General features: G+C 51.0%; 1 protein-coding gene across 1 annotated transcript in view; it reads right to left on the bottom strand.

Annotated features, from left to right (window-relative positions):
• Positions 1–22266, bottom strand: part of TBC1D22A (TBC1 domain family member 22A) — a 314915-nt gene that overhangs the window by 175668 nt on the left and 116981 nt on the right. The window contains exon 8 of the mRNA XM_082851042.1: positions 5755–5869. Within this exon, the coding sequence (XP_082707168.1) occupies positions 5755–5869 (115 nt within the window). The remainder of the gene's footprint in view (positions 1–5754; positions 5870–22266) is intronic.

Here is a 22266-nt window from a genome sequence, read left to right as displayed (position 1 = left end):
ATTGACAAATAAATATACATATTATATTATACTATATTATACTGTACTATATTACATTATATTGAGAGAGAGAAACTTATTTTAAGGAACAGGATCACACAATAATGGGGAATGGCAAGTCTGAAACTTGTAGGACAGGCCAGCAGGCTGGAAGCTCAGGCAGGATTTCTATGTCTTAACAAGAATTTCTTCTACTTCAGGAAATCTCAGTCCTTGCTCTTAAGGCCTTCAGCTGATTAGATAAGGTCCACCCATATTAGGCAGGGTCATCTGCTTTATTCAAAGACTACTAATTTAAATGTTAATCACATCCAGAATATACCTTCACAGCAGTACCTACACTGGTGTTTGACCAGATACGTAGGCGCCACAGCCTAGTCGAATTTATACAAAATTAACCATCACAGTCAGTTGTGGTCATTTGTGCCTTTCTAGGAACATCTCCTTTTCGTCCACATTCTGGAATTTGGAGAGTTGCTCACAGCGTTTCCTTAGTGCTGTTTATCTCTGAAAGCACTCATAACTTTAGTCATTTGAGTCTTCTCCCCTTTTCTCCTAGGTCAGGCTAGCTGAAGGTTTGCCAACACTTTGTTGATATTTTTGAGGAACCAACACTGGTTTTATTGATTTTTCTCCACTGTTTTGTATCCTCTACCTCATTTACTTTGTTCTAGTCTTTATTTCCTTCCTTCTGCTTGTTTTGGCTTTAACTTGCTCTTCTTTTTCTAGTTTCTGAAATTGAAAACTCAAGTTAATGACTTGAGATGTCCTTTTTTAATATAAGTATCTCTTGGAGCACTGCTGTAGCTGCATGCCATAAGTTTGGGTATGCTGTGTTTTCATTTTCATTCATCTCAAAGTAATTTTCCTTGTGATATCTTCTCTGACACATTGCTTCTTTTTTTTTAATCTTTTTTTTTAAAATTTATTTTTGGCTGTGTTGGGTCTTTGTTGCTGCGTGTGGGCTTTCTCTAGTTGCGGCGAGCGGGAGCTACTCTTCATTGTGGTGAGCGGGCTTCTCACTGCAGTGGCTTCTCTTGTGGAGCACGGGCTCTAGGTGCGCGGGCTTCAGTAGTTGTGGCATGTGGGCTCAGTAGTTGTGGCTCGTGGGCTCTAGAGTGCAGGCTCAGTAGTTGTGGCGCACTGGCTTAGCTGCTCTGCAGCATGTGGGATCTTCCTGGACCAGGGTTCGAACCCGTGTCCCCTGCACTGGCAGGCGGATTCTTAACCACTGAGCCACCAGGGAAGTCCCCACATTGCTTCTTTATGGTTGTGTTCTAAAATCTCCACGTATTTGTCAAATTCTTCAAATTTCCTTCTGTTACTGATATCTAATTTAATGTCTGTGTGGTCAGAGAACACAATTTGTATGACTTCCACCCTTTCAACTGTACTGGCGCTTGTTCTATGGTCTAGCATATTGTCTGTCCTGGAGAATGTTTCGTGTGCACTTGAGAAGAATGTGATCCTGCTGTGATGGGTGCACTGCTCTGTACATGTCTGTTAGGTCTAGGGGTTTTCAGGTGCTTAGTTTTCTTTCTTTCTTGTTGATCTTCTGTCTAGTTTTCCTACCCATTATTGAAAGGAGTGTGTCACTATGTTTTAAAAAGACGTTTTTTAAGTGCTTAATGACTTTGGGAAATGTTTAGTAGATATTAAACATAAAAGCAATACTAGAATGTGCATGCATAATATAACTGCTGCAGTGTAAAAAGTATATTGACAAAAGACCAGAAGGAAATTAATAAAACGTGCCAATGACGGCTTCTGGGACAAGGAGCTATACTGTTAATGAGCTTTCCAATTTTTCAATAAGTCCATTATTTTGACCATCATCAAGATGTTTTTAAGTAGAAAATCTGACTACATACACGTCACGGGCTCTGCAAGCATACAGCCCGCTCCTGTCATTTCAGGGGCTGCCGGACAGCAGCCCCACCCTCTGGTTCTGACCCACTGGCGTTGCCAGGGCCCTCTGCTCTCCACTCCCCCCACATGGAACAGAACTGCCACAGGAAGCCTCCTGTATGCAGATGCGCTCGTTTCTGTCTTTAAAATGTTTCTGAGACGAGCTGTGGACCCCAAAAGTACATTAGGTGGGAGGAACACCAAAGGAAGCCAGGTAAGGATGCATTTAAAAGCAAAGTCTTGGTTCAGGTAACACATGGAAAAAACAAAGTGCAATGAGGGAAAACTTAAATGCAAACAAGGAAAATTAAAACAACTGTTTCTAAAACTGTAACTTATCAATGAGAAATGAGCAACAGCTCTTCTCTCCCTGTCACTCGAAGCCCAATTCATACTGACAGTGGAAAAGGCAAAAGAATGGCGGCGCCACTGGCATTCAGCTGACAGCAAACTCCCAGCATCACTTCTGCTCTGTGTCCCGACTGGTTGGCATCACTTCTCCTCTGCGCCCCTTGCCAACCGCACACCAAATCCAATTCCAGCGCGTCCCAATCTCCAGGAACCACGTGCTAAAATGTCTTCTCTGGGCAAAATTAACCTGTTTAAAAACAACCTGTGCTTTTGAGATTCTGATTTACAAACAGGAACATAAAAATAAATACCCGTGGGGCTTCCCTGGTGGCGCAGTGGTTGAGGGTCTGCCTGCCGATGCAGGGGACTCGGGTTCGTGCCCCGGTCCGGGAGGATCCCACATGCCACGGAGCGGCTGGGCCCGTGAGCCATGGCCGCTGAGCCTGCGCATCTGGAGCCTGTGCTCCGCAGCCTGTGCTCCACAACGGGAGAGGCCACATTAGTGAGAGGCCCGTGTACCGCAAAACAAATAATAATAAATAAATAAATAAATAAATAAATACCCGTAATGTTCATAAGCAAATACACTGTTTATGCCAGTCACTTTCTGTATTAGCTTTCAAGAGTAATTTATTTTACGAGAAAATGACATATAAAATCAAATCAATCAGAGCTTACACATGCTGATAATGAAAATCAATTGTAAAATACTCCTCATCTTCCAAAATTCGTCACCGGCATTCGTCCCATGCGCCCAACCCTCATTCAGTCCGTCCGAAGAGCCGGTCCAAAGTGCCAGAGTAGTTTCTAAGTCTAAGTAGCACAGAGGATGGGGAGGGGGTGCTTCTCCGTTTTTCGCTGTGCTGAAATTACTTGGTTCAAGTAAAAGATATCTCTACTTAAACTGTGGGACTCAAGGTGACCGGATAATGGCTCTTGATCTTAAATCACATTTAACATTGCTCAAAGGAACATGGCAGTCCCTGTTTGAAAAACACAGGCTTTACTTAAAACTTGCGCCACGCCTGGGGGGAAGAATACTAAAAAAATCCAACGACAGGAGAATGGTTTCATGAATTATGCTACATTATCTCAACAGAATATTATGTGCAGGAGGTGGAAACGATCTTTACAAACATTTCTTAATAATATAGGGATGAGCTTATGTTACAAGGTTAAACGGGGAAAAGGCATGAAACGATTTTATACATAATGTGCTTTGAACTACATAAATACAACACACGGCGAAAAGACTCAGGAGCTCTGCCCAAACGGCTGTCCTCCCCGGGCGCTGCCGCGGGCCCGCGCCCCGTCTCCAGGTCGGCCTGATGGGGACACACAGGCACAGACACCAGCGAGGGATGACCAGCGAGCAGCCCTCGGGGGCCCCAGTGCAAAGGGCGGTGGGAAACGCGGCCGGCTCAAGGCTAGAGGGGCCCTCCTTCCTTCCAGCACAAACCAAGACATCAGGACCCCCGGGCTCAGCAGAGCTTAGAGAGAAAGAAACTGGACCCAACCCTGTGCTTCCCAGCCGGGAGCCGCACCTGCCACACGGAGCCCTCCTCCGCCTCCGAGCCTCCGAGCCTCCGAGCCTCCGAGCCTCCGAGCACACGGCACCCTCCCAGAGTGACACTCAGCTCCTGGGCTCCCCCCGCTGGCCTCAGCACCGCTTGCATGGCCATATTCTCCCACCTCCACCTCTGGACAATCCGCACACCGTGACCCCACCTCCAGGGTCCCAAGAGCTCTCCTGACCTCCGTCCCCAGCCGTCCCTTGGGGGGGACAGGCACCTCCAGGGCCCACCCAAGACCATGGGCTCCATCCCGAGGTTGGTTGGGGATTTGTTCCACACTTACTTGGAGAGGCTGTGACTGGCGGTGGTACACGTGCATGTGTCTGTGTGTGGCTGAGCGTGCATGCACGTGTGCGTGCACCAAACTTGCATTTTGAAGACACTGTGTCCCAGGAGGAGACCTGGGCTGCTGGCAGCCCCAGGAGGCCAGTCGGGCCGCTGCACGTGTGTGTGTGTGCGTGCGTGCGTGCGGGAGTGTGCGGTGAGGGCTGCGGAAGGCAAGGGGAGTCTCTTTGAGTCTCTAACCGAAGGCACCACTTGAACACAGATTCTCTTTCCTCCAGCTTTTCTCTCTTCCGGACAATTAACATCACAGTCATGTCCCTTCGTCCTAGCTTGCTGATCATTCAGACAAACGCACAATGGATCGCTTGGGCCTTACAACGTAAGTTGCTGCTAGACTCATTAGGGCAAACTTATTTACCACATTAATTAAACGGTCTATTTAACACGGAATATCAGTTCTCTAATCACATCTCAGTTGAACTTCTTCTTTCAATTAACAGCTCTGAAGTCTACTGACAGAGGTCCTGCTGTTCTAGGATCATTAAGAACATTTTCATTATCTGTCAGATGAGAGAGGGAGAAGCAGAGAGGCAGGAGCGCTCTCAGGAGTGACCTGTCCCTGCTGAAGAGAGGTGGGGGGAGCAGCCCGTGCTCGCTGGTTGCTTGGCAATGAAGAGACTCCCATGAAATCGTCAGTGCTGGGAGAGGGGTGGCCACAAAATGGACCAAGTGGGTACATTCTCATCCTCAGAGGATCACATCTGCCCCGGAGTCAACCTCACCCTCCAGATTACAACAACGATGGAATCGAAGCTGACCAGAAACTGAAATGGCTAAAACACAAGCGAAAAAACCAACAAACACCAAGGCAGGAAGGTTCGCATGAAGACAAAGTAATATCAGTTTTAAAAAAAAATGCTACAAATAAAGAGTAAACCCCTCCCGTGGCATTTAGATTTTCTCCATAGATGAATTAAAAAGTAGATCCTGCAAACGTGTTATCAGAATTGTTTTTAAACTTGAAATATAAACCAGGTGAAGGTATTTTACAGTTGGCTGCTGCAACATAAATGGAAGAAAAAATATGCAGTCCTCACAGAGAAACAGCACAACCCAACCTAAATGCCCATTAAACCAATTATTTTGCATGTAATTAATATTTCCATAAAATTAAATGCTACTAGTATATCAGAAGCAGAAAGGTGATGAACTGCTGCACAAATGCAATTAAAGAAGATTCGGTTTTTAGCTTGTAAGCAAAACATTCAACTAATATTCTGCCACCTTAACCTTACCCATTTCAATCCAAACCATTAAAGCCAGTGCTCTGATGACCGTTAACACAAAACTACACTCCCCATATATACTGCATTTCTCCTCATATATTAGTAAAAGGAAGATACTAATAATAATAACTGCATCTTAATGTCTTCAGTAGTTGGGCATGTGGATTTAAAGACTTTTTTAAAGCTGGCATCAATGAGAAAACTACTATTCTCTAATATCAGTTGTCATTAATAACAGTAAAACTAATAGCAATTTTCAGTACTGGTATAATTATGCATAGCAACATCGTAAGGCCACTGAAGTCCATGTTTAATGTTTGTGAGAAGAAAACATCATGATATGGTCTTACCTATGTATTCGCAGATGAAGACTACAAAGAAAGGGGTGACGAGGTCATTTATCCCCTGAACGTATCCACTGGCAGGGTGACGTATGGCCCATATAAACAATATCCTTTCAAAAATCTGAAAGAAAATTGAACAGCTGGTGAAGCAAAAAGTGAACGCATCAGAAACTTTTAAATGTACACATTCTTAAAATATACACTATCAATACTTTTCGATCTCTAATACGAAAATACCAATGGGTTTCATTTTTTTGTAAAATTCCAGTTATCTTAATTTTTTATAGACTCACAAGCAATATGGAGTACGTCACCAACCCCTGGGCTCAGTCCAACCCCACGAGCTGGCTCCCACAGAAGATGCTCTCTGCTCCTCCAAGCCCCCTGGGTAACCACGGCATGTGGCTGCCCTGGACTTGGCCAGCCAGCACAGGAGCACCCAGCCTATCAGTGAAGGAGACAGGGATGGAGGGACAGAGGGATGGATGGGCAGGGGGGTGGACGCATGCATGAATGGGCACACGGATGGATGGAAGGGTGCATGGGAGGGAGGGAGGGAGGGAATGGATGGATGGATGCTCTAAATTTCCCACATGTGATCTTTTTTTTATTGAGGTATCATTGACATATAACAGTATGTTAGTGTCAGGTGTACAACATATGGTTCAATATCTGTAAATACTCTATTGGGAAATGGCCACCATAATAAGTCTAGTTAACATCCATCACCGTACACACGTTATTCATTTTTTTTCTTGTGATGAGGACTTTTAAGATTTAGTTTCTTAGCAACTTTCGAAGACGGGATACAATATCATTAACTGTACTCTCCGAGCTGTACATTACAGCCCTAAGACTTTTTGTTTCATTCTGACCCCGTTCACCCATGTCACACACACACCCCAACCCTCACCTCTGGCAACCACCAATCTGTTCTCTGCATCTCTGAGCTTGGTTGGTTTTTTTAATGGATTTTCTTTCAGATTATTTCCCACGATACTAAATAGCTCATTATGAGACACTGAATAAGCTGCCTGTGCTATACAGCAAATCCTTGTTGCTTGTCTGCTTTACATATAGTAGTCTGTACCTCTTAATCCCATACTCCTAACCTATCCCTCCCCCTCCCTTCCCCTTTGGTAACTGTAGGTTTGTTTTCTATGTCTGTGAGTCTGTTTTGTTTATGCATTCACGTGTATTACTTCTTGGACTCCACACGTCAGTGACATGACAGACGTCCTCTTAAACCCCCGGAGACCAATCAGCATCCGGAGGCCGGCGTCTTCCATCACCCCTGCCCCCGCCAGCCGTCCGACAACCCGGGGGCCGCCTCTCTCCCGACCGCTACAACACTCACTCACGCCACCCTCTCCTCCACCTCCCTTCAGGAGAGGGATCTCGCCAGGCGCAACACGGCGCCCTCAGCCACGCGCACGCACACACACCACGCGCACATGGCTTAAAGAGCGTCGCCGGCTCCACCACACACACACACACACACACACACACACACACACATACACACACACACACGGCGCCTCCGTGTCCGGCCCCTGCCTCACGGTCCTCTCCTCCTCTCCGCCCAGCTCCCAGATTCCAGCTGCGCTGAGCCCACCAGGCTGACACCTCCTGCCGGGCTCGCTGCCTAGAGAGCCTGTCCCTCCCCCTGTTTACCTGGCTTCCAGCTAAGCCCCAGCCCTCGATGGAGACTGTGCTGCCACCTGTGCCTCCCAGCCTGCTGGGAGAGCCAAGCGCTCCTGCTTGGGAGCCCCCCCGGGTCCCCCACCCGGCAGAGCGTCCCTACTGAGCCGAACCGCCTCCCTTCAGTGACGCACCTACCGCCAGCTCCCCGACCCCGGGCTCCTGCCACTGGGCCAGGCCTCGCCGCCCTCCTGGGCCTCCCACCAGCGCAGGCTGGACCAGCGAGCGTGCCAACAGAGGATGACTCACATCATTTCCAAACGGGCCGACCTTGCAAAGCCAAGCATGTTTGTACCCAAGGAGGTCAACCCCTCCGAACACTGCCTACATTCCTACACATCACCGGGCCTGTGGTCTAGACACCCCCAAGTCACCACCAGCTCCGGCATTTACAGCGAGGGGCCTGGCGCCCAGACAGGGGAGGTCAACCAGGGCACGAGCGGCCCTAGATCCCAGGCCACCGCCCAAACCCCACCCTAGCACTCGTCCACTGGGGTTCTTCCAACTGAGCCACAACGGAACCAGGCGGCAGCTCGGCCCAGCACCTGTAACAGGGGCACCCGGTAAATGTTTGCTGAGTGAGCAACACGTTCATGCTCTCTATCCATACACACTTGTCATTTTAAGTCAACAGCTTCCCAGCCAGAACTGAATATTTAAGTAAGATCAAAAGACCAAAATCATTCAGCGACGTTCGCCATTTGCTGTCTCCCACAGACAGCACTGGGTGGTGAGTCCTCACGCTGCAGCATCAGGCTCACCACCCCTGGTGACGCGGGGAGCAGCACCCCACAAGCCAGGGTGGCGGGCAGCCGAGAGGACACGAGCAGGCGGGGTCCTTGCGGGGGGACCCCTCTCGGGCCCCAGCACCTCTCAGTCACAGGTCAGACATGCAGCAGCCACGGCCCCGCCCAGCCGCGTGTACACGAGGAAAGCCCAGGGACGGGCGGCAGGGCTGCGCGTGCAGGGGGCGGCCTGGGTGCGGACAGGCTGGGAGGGTAAGGCACCCTCAGCCCAGGCTCCGCTGGCAGGAGAACCCCAGGACTGCTCGTCAGGAAGCTCCGTAGGGGCCTGGAGCCCTGCAGGCCAGGAGCAGGGGAGGGTGGACGGGGGCTACACGCAACAGGCAGGAGCAGTGACAGGCAGGGGAGGCCCGGACGGCTGGCCACACGAGGGCAGGAGGGGCAGCGAAGGTCAGCTGAGCATCTCCTCGCTCACTGGGGCCCTGGCAGACCTCCATCCAACGCTGCACAGTCTGCCGAAGATGACCGGCAGGCGGGGCGTCCACCTGCACACCTCCTGGGACGCCCGCCCCTGGAGTTTGAGCAGGGCCCTGTGACCTGCTTCTAACCAACCAAATACAGCCGAGGGGATAGGATTACGTCCAAAGACCATAACCCAGCCTGCCAGGAGACACCCTCCCCTGTGGCTTCCGCGAAGCCAGCTTCTGGGCTGTGAGCTGCACATGCAAAGGGCCACGCGCCGAGGAACTGAGTGGGGCTGAGAGCCGGCAAGAACCCGGGGCCCCCAGCTCTGCAGCCTGCAAGCCCCCAGATTCTGCCAGCAGCCAGGGGCGTTTAGGAGCAGACCCTTCCCTAGGGGAGCCTCAGGTGAGGCTGTGGCCCAGACAGCACCTGACTGCAGCTTGCGGAGATCCTGAGCTAAGACCTGCCCAGACTCCTGAGCCGCAGAAACTTTGAGACAACAAATGTGAATAAATGTGTGTTGTTTTAAGGCGCTAGGTCTGTGGCAATGCTGTCATGAAGCAAGACATAACTAATACAGAGGAGGCAACTGAGGCACAGAGGAGTTACGCAACTTCCCCAAAGTCACACAGCCTGTGAGCAGCAGAGCCAGGATTCCACCCTGCTGGTCTGACTAAATGGGGCCTTGTACAGCCTAGAAAGGGCCACCACTGCTATGCTTTAGGATAAAAGAGTTGTTTTCATACATGAATCGAAAAAGAAGAGAAGACCAAGAAATTAGAATTTTATAGTAAGAAAGACACAGAAAAGACTATGAGCTCCTGGTGAGGAAAGTCTGCATCAGCTCCATCTGCACCTGCCTGAGGTCCAGCAGGGAGCCGTCCATGCAGCAGGGGTTTGGGGGGGGCGGTGTGTGTGGGCGGGGGGAAGAGAGAGAGAGAGAGCGAGCGTGCACATGTGGATTGAAGGACACGCCAGAGCCCGGAGCACAGAGACCTCCCCTCCTTTGCAATCTCATCCTCCTGGCAAGTGGTAATTTAAGCCGTGGGAGTCCGTTAACAAGCCTCACACTTTCAGAGGGCTTGTGACACACACACACACACACACACACACACACACTCCTAAACCTGCTCACAAGCATGAATGCCATTTTGCCCTCGGCGGCCCTGGCACCAAGAGAAGCCATTTGGCACAGATGACGTGGCCGGCTTTACCCTGGGAGGAATGGCCGGGGCGCTCGAGTCTTGTCCAGTGCAAACAATTCAGCGCCTGTGCAGGCGACTGGAATGGACTGTTCCTGGTGCCGGGAAAGGCCTGAGACAGCTGCAGGGGGGCTGGGCTGGCCAGGGCTCCTGACTCAGGCCCAAAGCAAAGTCTCCACTGGCCCAGCTTCTCCTGTGGGGAGTCCAGAGCAGGCTGTCCTGAGATGAACTAGCTCCCCCAAACACTCCACAAGGAACCCAAAGAGAGAACCCCAGAACCATCAGTCCCCGGAGCCAGGCTGCAGGGCATGGGCGGGGAGTGGGGGGGGGGGGGTGGCGCTGAGCATCCCCCTCAGGGAACAGGCAGAGGTCAGGCACGTCCACGGCGCCGTCCACAAGGAGAGAAACCAGCCATCTAGGCCTCTGGCAGCTGGCGCCAGCCTTGATGTTAAGGCACTTGGAAAGGGTGCACTGTATTATTTTGAGGAAAAATGTAGAATTCAGAGCTCCTATTAGCTAAGGCAAGCTGTCAGTTCAAATCCCTTAGGTTTAACTCTACTTGATCTCTCTGGATAACCTGGAAGTTATATTTTTACAACTTTAACCCCAGTAATGTATAAATAAAGGGCCAGGTGCCTCAAGCATAAAACGAAAGCGGCTTCTAAGGCGGCAGACAGGCTGCGGCGGCGAGAAGAGCACGTCCCTGGAGGTCTGCAAACCAGGTGCAAATCCCGGCTCTGCCACCACAGAGACGTGGCTTTGGGGCCATGAGGCCCTGAGGTCAGGCCTAGATCGCATGGGCAGCACCGTGCCCCCCAGGCACCTCCATCCCTCACCGAGGCCCCCGCGGCAGGCCCAGCGGCCCCCGGTCTCCTGGCTGGTCGCCCTGCTGACACCTGTACTCACCATCCCATGGAGCGGCGCAGGGGCTGCTGAGATGCGAACACATCAGGTCACACGTCCAGCCCCGGGGCTTCCCTGACTCTGAGGGAAAAAGCAGACCCCTAGCCGTGACTCCACCACCCCTCGTGGCCTCCACCGGGTCCCCTCACACTGCGCCCACTTCTGTCTCTACCTCGGGGCCTTTGCACTTACTTGTTCCTTCTGCCTGGAATGCCCTTCTCCCAAACTTCCCATGGCCACCATGATTTTCAGTATAAGATCTTAGCTCAAACCCTTCTCATGGAAGACAGCATCCTTTACGCCCCATTGAGGCGGCAGATTCTCTTCCCCGCCCATTTCCACAGAAGCCCCGCCCATTTCCACGGAAGCCCCACCCCCCCAGGAAGGGTCTTCTATCTCGCTCACTTCTGTGCCCTCGGTCCTGGCATGTAGCTGAATGGAGCTCCATTGGCTGAATGGACGTGTATATGAGTAAGGTCCCCCACCCTCCATTTTCAGCCCTCGCTCCCCTCTGTTCTGTAAACTCTCTGCCATCAGGGGGCACCTGGACCTTCCCACCTGGGGTCTCTCTGGACAGACGACACCCAGGGTGTCTCCTGGATTTGGGACTGGCTTTTCCCATTCTGTTTCTCCATGAAGCAGTGCTCCAGACCTGGCTCCTCAGATGCCAACCAGTCAGGACCTCAAGGTCCCCCACTTGTGTAAGATGGGAAATGGCCTGCGAGGGGAGACTCAGCTCCACGGAGGGGAAGGAGGTGGGGGCGTTTGGTGCAGGGAGACTTCGGAGAGGAGGCGACGGCAAACAGGGCTGTGAGGCTGACGAGGAGTTGTTCAGAGGGAAGGAGGCAACAAGAGGAGCCTCCTAGAGAGCAGACAGACAGACAGACAGCCACGGCAAGAGGCAGCAGGATGGCGCAGGGCTCAGGCGCCACGCGTGCCTGAGGAGCGGGGTCAGCGGCCTTCGCAAGACGGCCTGGTTCCACGTACAGAGAACTTTCTGTTTATCCACACACAGGTCTCCCTGCTTCCAGGCCACAAGTCAAGGACCGAGAGTGAACAGAATCTACCGCAAGAGGCCGGGCAAAGCACTCGCGACTGTCCGCCAGCACCGGGTCCGCGCGCCCTCCTCGGGGACCATGCCACCTGCGAGCTGTCTCCATGCCCACGTGCCCCAATGCCACACAGGCACCCAGCCGCTGCCGAGACCTGGAGCCCTCACAGCTTCGATGCCAATAAATAACACCCCCGGTGGCTCTGACTCTTGCGTGCCCTTCACCTGCCATCTGCTCTGGGCAAGCGCTCCTACTTCCTCACGTAATCAGAGCCAGGAGGCTGCACCTAGAGCCTCTCGTCTTCTTGCACGTTATTTCCCTGTAACAGTAGCTATTAATTTAGAAAGTAAGAACAACTCCCGTGCTTTATGCGTCTCTGGGCGGGAGAGGGGGAAGAAAAGGTAAACCACTTGCTTGAATCTCCTTCAGCCTCTCTCTTCCAAGAGCTTATCTTTGTCAGTTTCAAGGAGCAGCTTCCTCTCCCCCCAAATCACCCATCTCCATCCCTTCTACCCCTTTCACAAAGCAAGTATGTACATCCAAATTTAATACGCCCCACGCATAACACGAACAATTCTCTAGATAGGATCAATGATTTATGTAATTTCAAATATTTTAGGAATAATGGGTTCACTGTCATCCTCCTCTTATGAAGTAATTAATAAGAAAAATTCAACCTGAGGTTTTCACAGATCACAAGGACCAATGGTAACGGTCCTGCCGTGCTAAGGACACCAGGAGGCCGAGGCAGGCTCCACCCCAGACAAGCCAACCACCCGTCCCAGGCCCCGCACCTGCCCTCGCGGGCGAGTCCCCTGGCCCAGGCGTCTGTCCCCTCCAGCCCTGCTCTGGGACCAGCCACCCCAGCCCCAAACAGGAAGCAGCGTCTGGCTGAGGGGCAGGCAGAAGCTGACAGAGAGATGAGCCCCGTCTAGACTTCCAAGGAAAAAACTCCACTGACTGTAATAATGTAGAAGAGATCTCCATACAGAGAGGATGCCTGGTGACACTGGGAAAACATGAACCCAAAAGGATGGGGGGGAACCCCGAGTCCTGACCTGCCCACAGCTGAGGGGGGCTGAAGGGAGGGCGCTGGCTGGGGCAGGGGCTGCAGGATCCGCAAGGCAGCGAGGCTCCCTCGTGCCCCTGGCCGTGCCCCGGGCCCCCTCAGCTCCAGCCTCCGGGACCCATGTGCCAAGACCACGTGTTCCGACGTCTGCCCCTTGCGTGCCCGCCCTGAGCTGTCCGGCTGGCTCAGCCTCCAGGCTCTGTCCGCTCCCATCCCTGCTCCCGGACCCTCTCCCCGGGTGCCAGTGGGACGGGAGCGGGACACTGGACTCGGTGGCCCCGGGAGACAGGGCTGCTGCAGGACGCCCGGGACAGACCTAAACCCATCGGCGGCACAGTTAACTTACTCATTAAAGGCTGTGGGCAGGGAGGCAGTCGCGACAGACCAGGCTGTGGTGCCGATTAGGAGGCCGCCGCCTGCCATCGGAACCACAGCCGAGCTGCAAGGGCGCAGCGTTTCTTTTTCTTTGCTGTTTCCTTTTCACTGACTGATTTATTCTGTATCTTTTGTCTTAAATCACTTCATAGGAGCATGCTTTGCTTTTGCTTTGAAATCACAAAAAGTAGCACTGATTCCAGCCGAAGTCACTCAGTGTCACTGAAAAACTCCCCCACCCATTAATCCGACACAGGCCCATGGGCCCCGGGGTCCCCATTGCTTCCCTCTGGAAGCCGCTCGGCTCGTTTCCCAGCAAGGCCGCCACGCAGCCCGGGAAGGCGCTCCGACCGTGCGAGCACTCGGGCAGCAGCGTGAAGGGAGGGCTCCCCTGAGGTCACTGTGCCCTGCCCTCGCCGCCGTCCTAATGAGCTCTCCCCAGATCAGACACGGAGACCCTGACGGAGGAACAGCAATCCCGGCCCCAGCGCAGAGCGGCCCGTGCTGAGGGACTCCTACACCTGCATCAAACAATGGCACGGTTATTTTGCAAAGAATGAATGCATCGAGCCATTTCTAAGCTTTTGCTCTCAGACTGGTTAAAAAACAAAACGAAACAAAACAAAACATAAGCCACTGATTGTGCACCGCTTTCCCCAAACCGTAACATACTTTAAGGGGTACGAGTTACACACAGGGTCCCCCGGCGTGTCTGCAGAGGCCAGCGGGGAGCACACTCTCTCCTCCTGCCCCGCCCCCGTTCCCCGGGTCCCATCCGATTCTCCAGGGCCTCTGATACCGAGTCTCAGCTACAACGACAGAGAGGAACCTCACAAAGGACACCCACTCCTCCTTCCCCACCCAGGCCACCTCACCAAGCGGGCACAGCCACAGGAGGGTCGACGTGGGGACAGCCGGCTCCAGCCCACTGCCGGGACCCCCGTCTCCAAGGGCCCCGACATGCCCAGATCCTCAGAGCAACTTCAGGCCCGGCTCAGAGGCCAGACCAGAGGCCAGAGCCGCTCTGAGTCCCCCAAGACAAAGTGGGAAGAGGTGATGGGTCATTGACATCAGGGGTCAAAAGCCAGCAGCCCCGGGCCAGGACTCCAGACGGAGGGGGACCCTGGGATGGCACAGGCCGGGCGGGCCACGCGGCAGGAGCCCAGCCTGCACCCTCCCTGCAGCCCCCCTGCAAGGACGAGCCCCCTCTAGCCAGGGCCGCGGGGCTTCACCGTGCAGTCAGCCCAGCACCCCAGGTCCAGGGGAAAGGCAGCGGCAGAGGCAGCTGGGCCACAGGTGCACCAGGGTGGGGTGCCGGCCAGCCGGGGATGCTGGCCTCCTGGCCGCAAGGCGTCCGAAGGCCCAGGTCAGGAAGGAGAGGCTTCCCAGATCGTGAGCCGGCTGGCCTCAGCAGCTCGGTGTCCCCTCCAAACTCGTGTCCCCACAGACGGCCCTGCCTCCAGGTCATCCTCCCCAAGGCCACGCACAGCGGGAGCAGGGTTGGCACCACACAAACGGATTCTGTGCCCCAGGGCCTCCGCCGCATGCTGCCGAGGACGGGGCCCACCGCAGCCACCACGCGCCCAGCAGTTGGCCACTGGCGCTTCTTCAGGGGCCACGGTCCCCACGACTCGGTATGTCCAAAATCCAGCTATTTTATTAACAGCTGTCACAGGAAAGGTGAAAACAATGCATTCACTTGCACAAGACTATTATTAGCAGACGCAGGGGAGTTCAAGAAATAACAGACACGGAGAGGGGGTCAGACCTGTCACAGCACATTAACTCCCATTTAAATGAATGTGCTGTGGGTTTAAGTAGCGGTATTATCTGCCGATAAAGAAAGGATGCCCTCCGTGTGTGGATGTGTTTAATGAAAACACAGAACGATCCAAGACGGCTCTAGCGATGGATACGCACTGGTTATTATTCGCTCTTAAAGTTCTGTTGACATTCCTGACGCTTCTTGTCTTTATTAGAGAGGAAGAATTCATTAAAAGTCATTCAAACTTTAAACTCTTCCTGAAGTATCTTTTCTACAACAGAGCAATTTATACTCAACGACAATAATTAAAATACTTGCTACTATTACCATCAGGGCTAAAAAAAAATGAAAATGCGACAGGCATCCCCAGTCTGCTTGCCCAACTTCAGAAACCTGCGCGTCATGCCAGGTTTTTCCTTAAAAACTCCAGCGTTCTCCCACAGAGGGCTCTGGGGAGGGGCTCAGGAGGCCCCCTCCTGGCAGCTCTTTCTGTCCTCACTGTGTAAACCTTATCACAGGCCCTCCACATGCCCCCAAGGCAGGACCAGGATGCCAGTAACTCAGGGCACTTGGGGAGCTGAGATGTTTTGCATTCTAAAGAAATGAAATACATTGAAATTGAAATTGAAAATGTCGCTGTGCTCATGATTCCTTAGGGAAAAAAATCTGATTCCAGAAATGTGAAAACATCATAATTCTACCCTATGCATCGGCAACACGACTTCACAGCGTATAGAGCACCGTGGAGTTAATTTCTACGAGAGGAGCTGCAAAACATACAGCTCTGTTGAGAAGAGCTGTGGGATTTATATCTCCCGAGATCCAGGAGCCGTGTGGGCTCAGAAAGAAGAGATACTTACAACACAAGTTCTTGCAGCAGGATTGAGGGAACCTTCCCTCGTACGAATTATAACATCTGATGAATGAAACAAGAATAACGGTCTATAACAAATGTAAAATGTAGATTAACAGGCACCCAGATACCACATAAAGTACACACTGAATATAGGTTTACAACACAATGAATAGCGCAGCACTCTCGGAACAAGCAACAACGCCACATTTGGCTGTGACTCCACCTTCACCTCCTTCAAAGGTGGGGATTTACGTCCCACGTCTTGTGCTCAAGCCAGTTGTCTGGATAGGTTAGCAAAGCACAGACGTCTCATCACACTCGAAACTGAAGTACAGAAAAGAAACACCACCTTCGAACAAAACATCACAGTGTCACACACGTCACCAGACCAAATATTCGCCACAGCTGATGGGACAACATATCAAAGCACAACTGAGAAATCAGACACTGGTCAGAGGGCATTTTTCCATTTAAAGAAAGGCCAGGCTTCCCCTCCTGGCGGTTCGGCACATGAGATGTTATGACACTTAATCCCACGAGGCAGTAAAAAAAATCCATCCTGACCAATTTGGATTTATTTCGGGAATGTACAGTCACCTCGATACTAGGAAGCCCACTGATAAAATCTACCATATCAACAGAATAAAGGAGCAAAGACCTATTCTCCTCTCGACGACACGTGGGAAAGGACATGATGAATCTCAACAGGAATTTAGGATTTTAAAACGATGAGAAAAGCAAGGCACCATCCTTAACGTAAGGTATCTATAAAATCTACAGTGAATATCCTAAGTTGAAGAAGAAATGTTAAAAGACTTCTTTAGAATCGGAATGACACCAGGATGCCTGCTTTCACTACTAACATTCAATACTGTAGTGGAAGTCTTGGCCAGCGGGAAAAAAAAAAGCCAAGCATGTATATACAGAACAGAAAGAAAAAAACGAAACTATCGTTATTCATAAGTAATATGATTAACTTCTTTCAAAACTCAAATACATCTACACACAAAATATTAGAATTGATGAAAGAGATTAGTAAGTTTGCCAGATACAAAATTAACTTACAAAGGTCAACTGCATTTCCATATACTGTCAATAAAAAATTAGACAATGCCACTAAAAATTTTAAAAACGCTATTTGCTTAAAACGTATCTATGAATAAATTTAGTAAGTTGTGTAATATATTTAAGGAGGTATGGTCGTTTAAAAGATCAGAATAACTAAATGCAAAAACAAAGTGTTAATTTTCTCCAACTGTTCAACAGATTCTATGTAATTTCTGAGATTTCTATGAAATACAACGATTTTAAATTTACCTTCAAAAGCAAAAGGTCATGAGTAGCCCAGAAACAAGAGCCAGGCCTGGGTGGCCTGTCCTACCAGACATCAAGACCATGTAACCAAGACAGGATGAAGGCGGCACAGGGATGGGTGGACAGACCAGGGGAAGAGACGCCAGCCCAGAAGGAGCCCACACACAGCTGCTGTATGATAGCTCATGAGGGCAAGGGGCACAACCACTTATCCACGTGGGGGATTTTAAAAGAAATGGGGCTGCTGTGTCAAACTCCATGCAAAGTCAATCCCAAATGGATTACGGTCCTAAAGGTAAAAGGCAAAACTCTAAAACTCTTAGAATATAAGATTTCTTTGAAATCGTGAGGTTGGAAAGGATGTCTCAGTACGCAAAAAGGCCTGATCATAAAGGAAAAGACTGCTGAACTGCCTTTGTTAAATAAGGAATTGCTGTTCACACCAAGGAAAGTGAAGAAACAGCCTACTAACTAAAAGAAGATATATGTATCCATATGTTTCCAAAAAAGAATTAGTATCCAGATTATATCAGGAACTCCTACAATCAGTAGGATAAACTAACAAACAAAAAGATGCAGTAGAAAGAGGGGCAGAAGCATTTCCCGAGAGAGGAAATCAAATGGCCTAAGAAACCTAAGAAAAAATACTTAACGTGATCAGCAGTGAAGGGATCGGAAGTGAACAGCACCCTGAGACCCAGGCAGTCAGGGAGCCTTTCGGTTTCACAGCTCCCAGTGCAGGGGAGGGGGCAGCACTGGGCACTCACCCCCGGCCCCTGGAGCCACTCCCTGGTACACCCCCCAGAGAAACCCTCAGACCTGTGCACAGGGACTTGGAATGCTCACGGCAACATTCTGAGAAAAAGCACAAGAACGAACATAACCCAGATGCTTATCAGCACTGGACTGGATCAATAAACCACGGAACACACGAGGGAATACTACACAGCAGTGAAAATGAACTACACGACAAGCACTGGTGGATGGAGCTTAGAACCTTAACTCTATAATACAAAGAGTGATGGCAAATGAGTACAGACAGCACAATTCCACTAAAAACAAAGATTAAAAACAGGCAAAACACACACACATAAACTCGTGTCATAAAACCATACAGAAAAGCAAGAAAATAATTAACCAAAATTCAAGGGAACAGTTACTTGTTGGGGGACAGGGACACAGCTGCAGAGGGACAGAGAAGGGACCTCAATGACGCCAGTCTGGGTCTATTTCTTCAGCCTGACAGTGGGTATATGGAAGCTAATTTTTAATTTTTTCTTTAAGTTGGACATATATATTATAGAAATCTTTCTGCTCTATTTTACCATAAAACCAAAAGGACAAAAAAAGGAAAGATCTATGGATTAGATCCCCAAAATATATACCAGAAGAGTTTAATGAACTGATTCTATAACAAATATGTATCACTCAGGCTCTCACAAATGCATCCCCACCTCTGAAGAAAAAAAAAAAAAAAGATGAATTATGAGACCGAACGAAGAGAGGAGAAAGAAGACGCGGACTCGTGGAGCACTGAGCCCCGGCAGCGCCCCAGGCTCAGGGCCCCGCGGCACAGAACGCTCACACCAGGAGGAGTGCGTGTTTAACGCATGCGTCCCGCCAACATCTGGCAAGCGCTTACCATGCTACATGCCAGGCCCCAGGAGAAGAAAGACCCAGGCCGTGCCCTGGGAGCTTGCAGTGTGAGAAGAGACAGCCACGGCCGGAATCCCAGCAAGGCAGCTGACTCACCCACCCAAGCCCACCAATGTCCGTTAGGCACCAGAGGGGGCCAAAACCAGCGTGGAGGCTGGTTGAGTCTCAGGGGACAGAGACACGGGACAACACGCGGGAGGCACGTGGGCGCGGTGGGCCAGCCAGAGCAGGAGAGGGGGTGCTGGCAAGCTCGGGGGGCTGCCGAGCAGAGTAGGCTGGGGAGGGGCCCCCAGGCAGAGGAACGGCACGTGCAAATGCCAAAACCCTCTTCAGGTTGGCCCGGATCCTCGTGGACAGAGCCAACGCCTGCTCCTCGGAAGCGGGCTTTTCTTCCCGTCCACCGCGGGGCCCACGCTTCTCCACGCAAAGGCTCCGGTCGGGAAGTCTGTCTACAGAAAGTTCACAGTCGGGGAAGGAGTCCAGCATGAACACGTCTGTGCTCCACTGGCACCTGCCTCCTGGAAAATGACCATCCTTCAGGGCCACGGAAAACTCATCACACCAACTGGAAGAACGGTACATAATGTGTCTAAAAGGCCTGCATGTTTCATTATCCTCTGTGTCTGTTTAAATGTAATGAGACATCACTTCTCCACGGCTAATTGGAAAAAGCATCCACTTTCCCTAATTTGTGAAACTGCTCTAAGAAGCAGATAACCAGAGGGTAGATAATATAACAATTACGGAGGAGAAGTGACCCCGTAGATGATGAGCTTATCAAGTGAAAAGGCCCAGCTGCGAAATCTGAAAGAGCTTCTTCCCATGAGCTCCCTGCACCAATCACAGGGCCAGAGGGCCTCGGGTCCCAGTCCGTGTTCTCCCAAGTCATAGGCTGAGTTTATTCAACGGCGGACAGAGGATAAAAAGAGCAAGTGGCAAAGAGTTACGAATTTTACTTTCAAATAACAGCGCTGGATAAAAAGATTAATTACTGGTTTCAACAGAACCTCCTGAGTCCCATGAGGCTCCAGGCAACGCTCCAGGCACCAAGCCACGGCCCCGCCCCCAGGGAGCTGACACGCAGGTGGGGTGAGACCTCACCAACAAGACGACAAATCCGACCGGACAACAAGCACCGTGAGACAGCCAGAGCGTGCGTGAAAGCCGGGGAGAGGGGCTGGACACCAGCCAGGGTCGTGGGGAACAGCGTCTCCGAACCAGACACTGAGGTCACAGGTGAGAGAAGGAGGAATCCAGACAGCTGTTCACAAGTACTTGTTCACAGCTGCTCTGGGCCGTGCGCCGCTTGAGGCACCTGCGTTAGGACTGAAAACGAGACAGACAAGGTCTGCTCAGATGCAGCGGAGACAGAAGAGCAGAGCACGGGCGGGGGGCAGCCCCAACCCAGGAGCAGCTGGGCCCCATGTCCCAGGTCCCTGGGGAGGTCAGGTGGCGCAGCCTCTAGCGGTTACCCCAGGAGGTCCTACCTCCGCAAAGACCCTCCCTCCCTCGGTGGCCTTCCTTCAGGTGGGGATTTCCAGGCTCCACCCAGGAGTCTGACTCAGAAGGTCCAAGGGAGGCCAGGGGACAGGCGGGCTGAAGGTTTTTCAAGCAATTAAGTGAGCGAAAAATGGAAGAGACGCTTCAGCAAAGAAGCTCTGAGCGTGACAAATCATCCTATGAAAGGCTGCTCGACACCCACAGTCAGCAGACAAATGCGAACTGTGACCCCGTAACAGCCCGCGACACACCTGCTTTTAAAACAGCTAAAATTAAAGGCTGGCAAATCCCAAGAACCGACAAAAGGATGCGGAGCGACCAGGCGCCCCAAGCATGGCGGACCGGCACGGCCATCCTGGAAAGGGGCTCGGAGGTTTCTTAGAAAGTGTATAAACATACCATACGGCCCAGCAACTCCACACCTAGGCACTTACCAGAGAGGGGAAAACACAGATGCCTTCCCTAGATTTATACGTGAAGGTTTAGAGCAAATGTACTTTGTAATGGCCCAGAACTGGAAAGGACCCCAGTACCCACCAACTAGTGACTGGGCAAACACATACCCAGAAGACGGCCCTGCTCATTGGTGCCGTGAACAGCAGGGCTGAACGTCCACGCCCTGTCCAGGTCAGGGGAGCCACTCACTAAGTCTGTAAGCTGTATGATTCCCTTTCTGTGAAATGCTTTAAAAGCAAAAGTCTAGGGATAGAAAGCAGATCAGCAATTGCCAGGGGCAGGGGGAGGGGCCGGGAGACTGACAGCAAAGAGACACGAGGGGACTTCTCAGGGCGATGGAAGTGTCCACACCATGATTCCAGTGGCTGGTACATTCCTACACACAGGTGTCAAGACTAATCTGACTGTATGCTTAACACAGGTGAATTCTCCTGTGTGTCAATTAGCCGTCAATAATGCTGACAGGAGAAAAGGAGGACAGTGGGGAGGGAGGAGGGGAAGGGGAAGGGAGGGGGGGAAAAGACATCCAGAGCAGAAGCGGGCATCACCTGTTGGACGAATAAACCAAAGCGCGGACAGACTGGGGGAAACGCTTACGGCAGAAACCCTTCTTCCCGAGTCATGAGAAGCCCAGACTTTATAGGGGCACAAGACCAAGTGAAATCAGAGTCACGTTTCCTGGTTCTATACAGCCAAGGAAAAGCACGTAGGATACGAGCCAAAGCACTACAAGCAGCTTCTCTCAGAACCTATGTTATGGGAGGGGCTGCTCTTCTCCCTCGCGTCTTGTGTCTTGTGTCTTCGCATTCCTACTGCTGGAATGCAAGCGTGAGGGAGGGAGCTAGAGCCCCAACCTGGACCACGAAGAGAAAGCCAAGCACAGGGGGCAGCCGATGCACTGCTGACGACCTCCCCACCGAGGGGGCGGCAGACTCCCGTCAAGCACCTCAAAATGACTACTTCTGTGGAAAACTAATTTTCTCCTTTTGTGTTCTGTAATCTAAAGCACTTTGGCTTTAATAATCCTGAATTCCTTTTTAACAAACTTACTGCACAGACAAGAGATATCAAAGTTTAAAAGTGCATTTACTGGAGCAATCAAGATGCAAAACAAACATTTAAAACAATAAGAAAATTCAATTTTAAAGAGATGCCATTTATAATAGCAACAAAAAATATGACAACTAAGCATAAATCTAATAAAATGTACACAGGACCTATTACGGAACAACTTCTAAAACTTCATTGAAAGCCATTAAAGAATGGCCTAAAATATGGGGAATTAGCATGTTCATGAAAATGAACACTAAATTTCATAGAGATGTCAATTCTCCCAAATTGACCTATAGATTCTGTGCAATTCCAATCTCAAGTCAAACACATGTTAAAAACCAATAAGAATGGAATCTAAAAAATACAACAAACTAGTAAATGTAATAAAAAAGAAGCTGACTCACGGATATA

Source organism: Leucopleurus acutus, assembly GCF_964270905.1.
Source record: "Leucopleurus acutus genome assembly, chromosome: 11".
Taxonomy (NCBI): Eukaryota; Metazoa; Chordata; class Mammalia; order Artiodactyla; family Delphinidae; genus Leucopleurus; species Leucopleurus acutus.
Note: the sequence above shows the minus strand (reverse complement) of the source record. Positions and strands in the feature narration are given on the sequence as shown.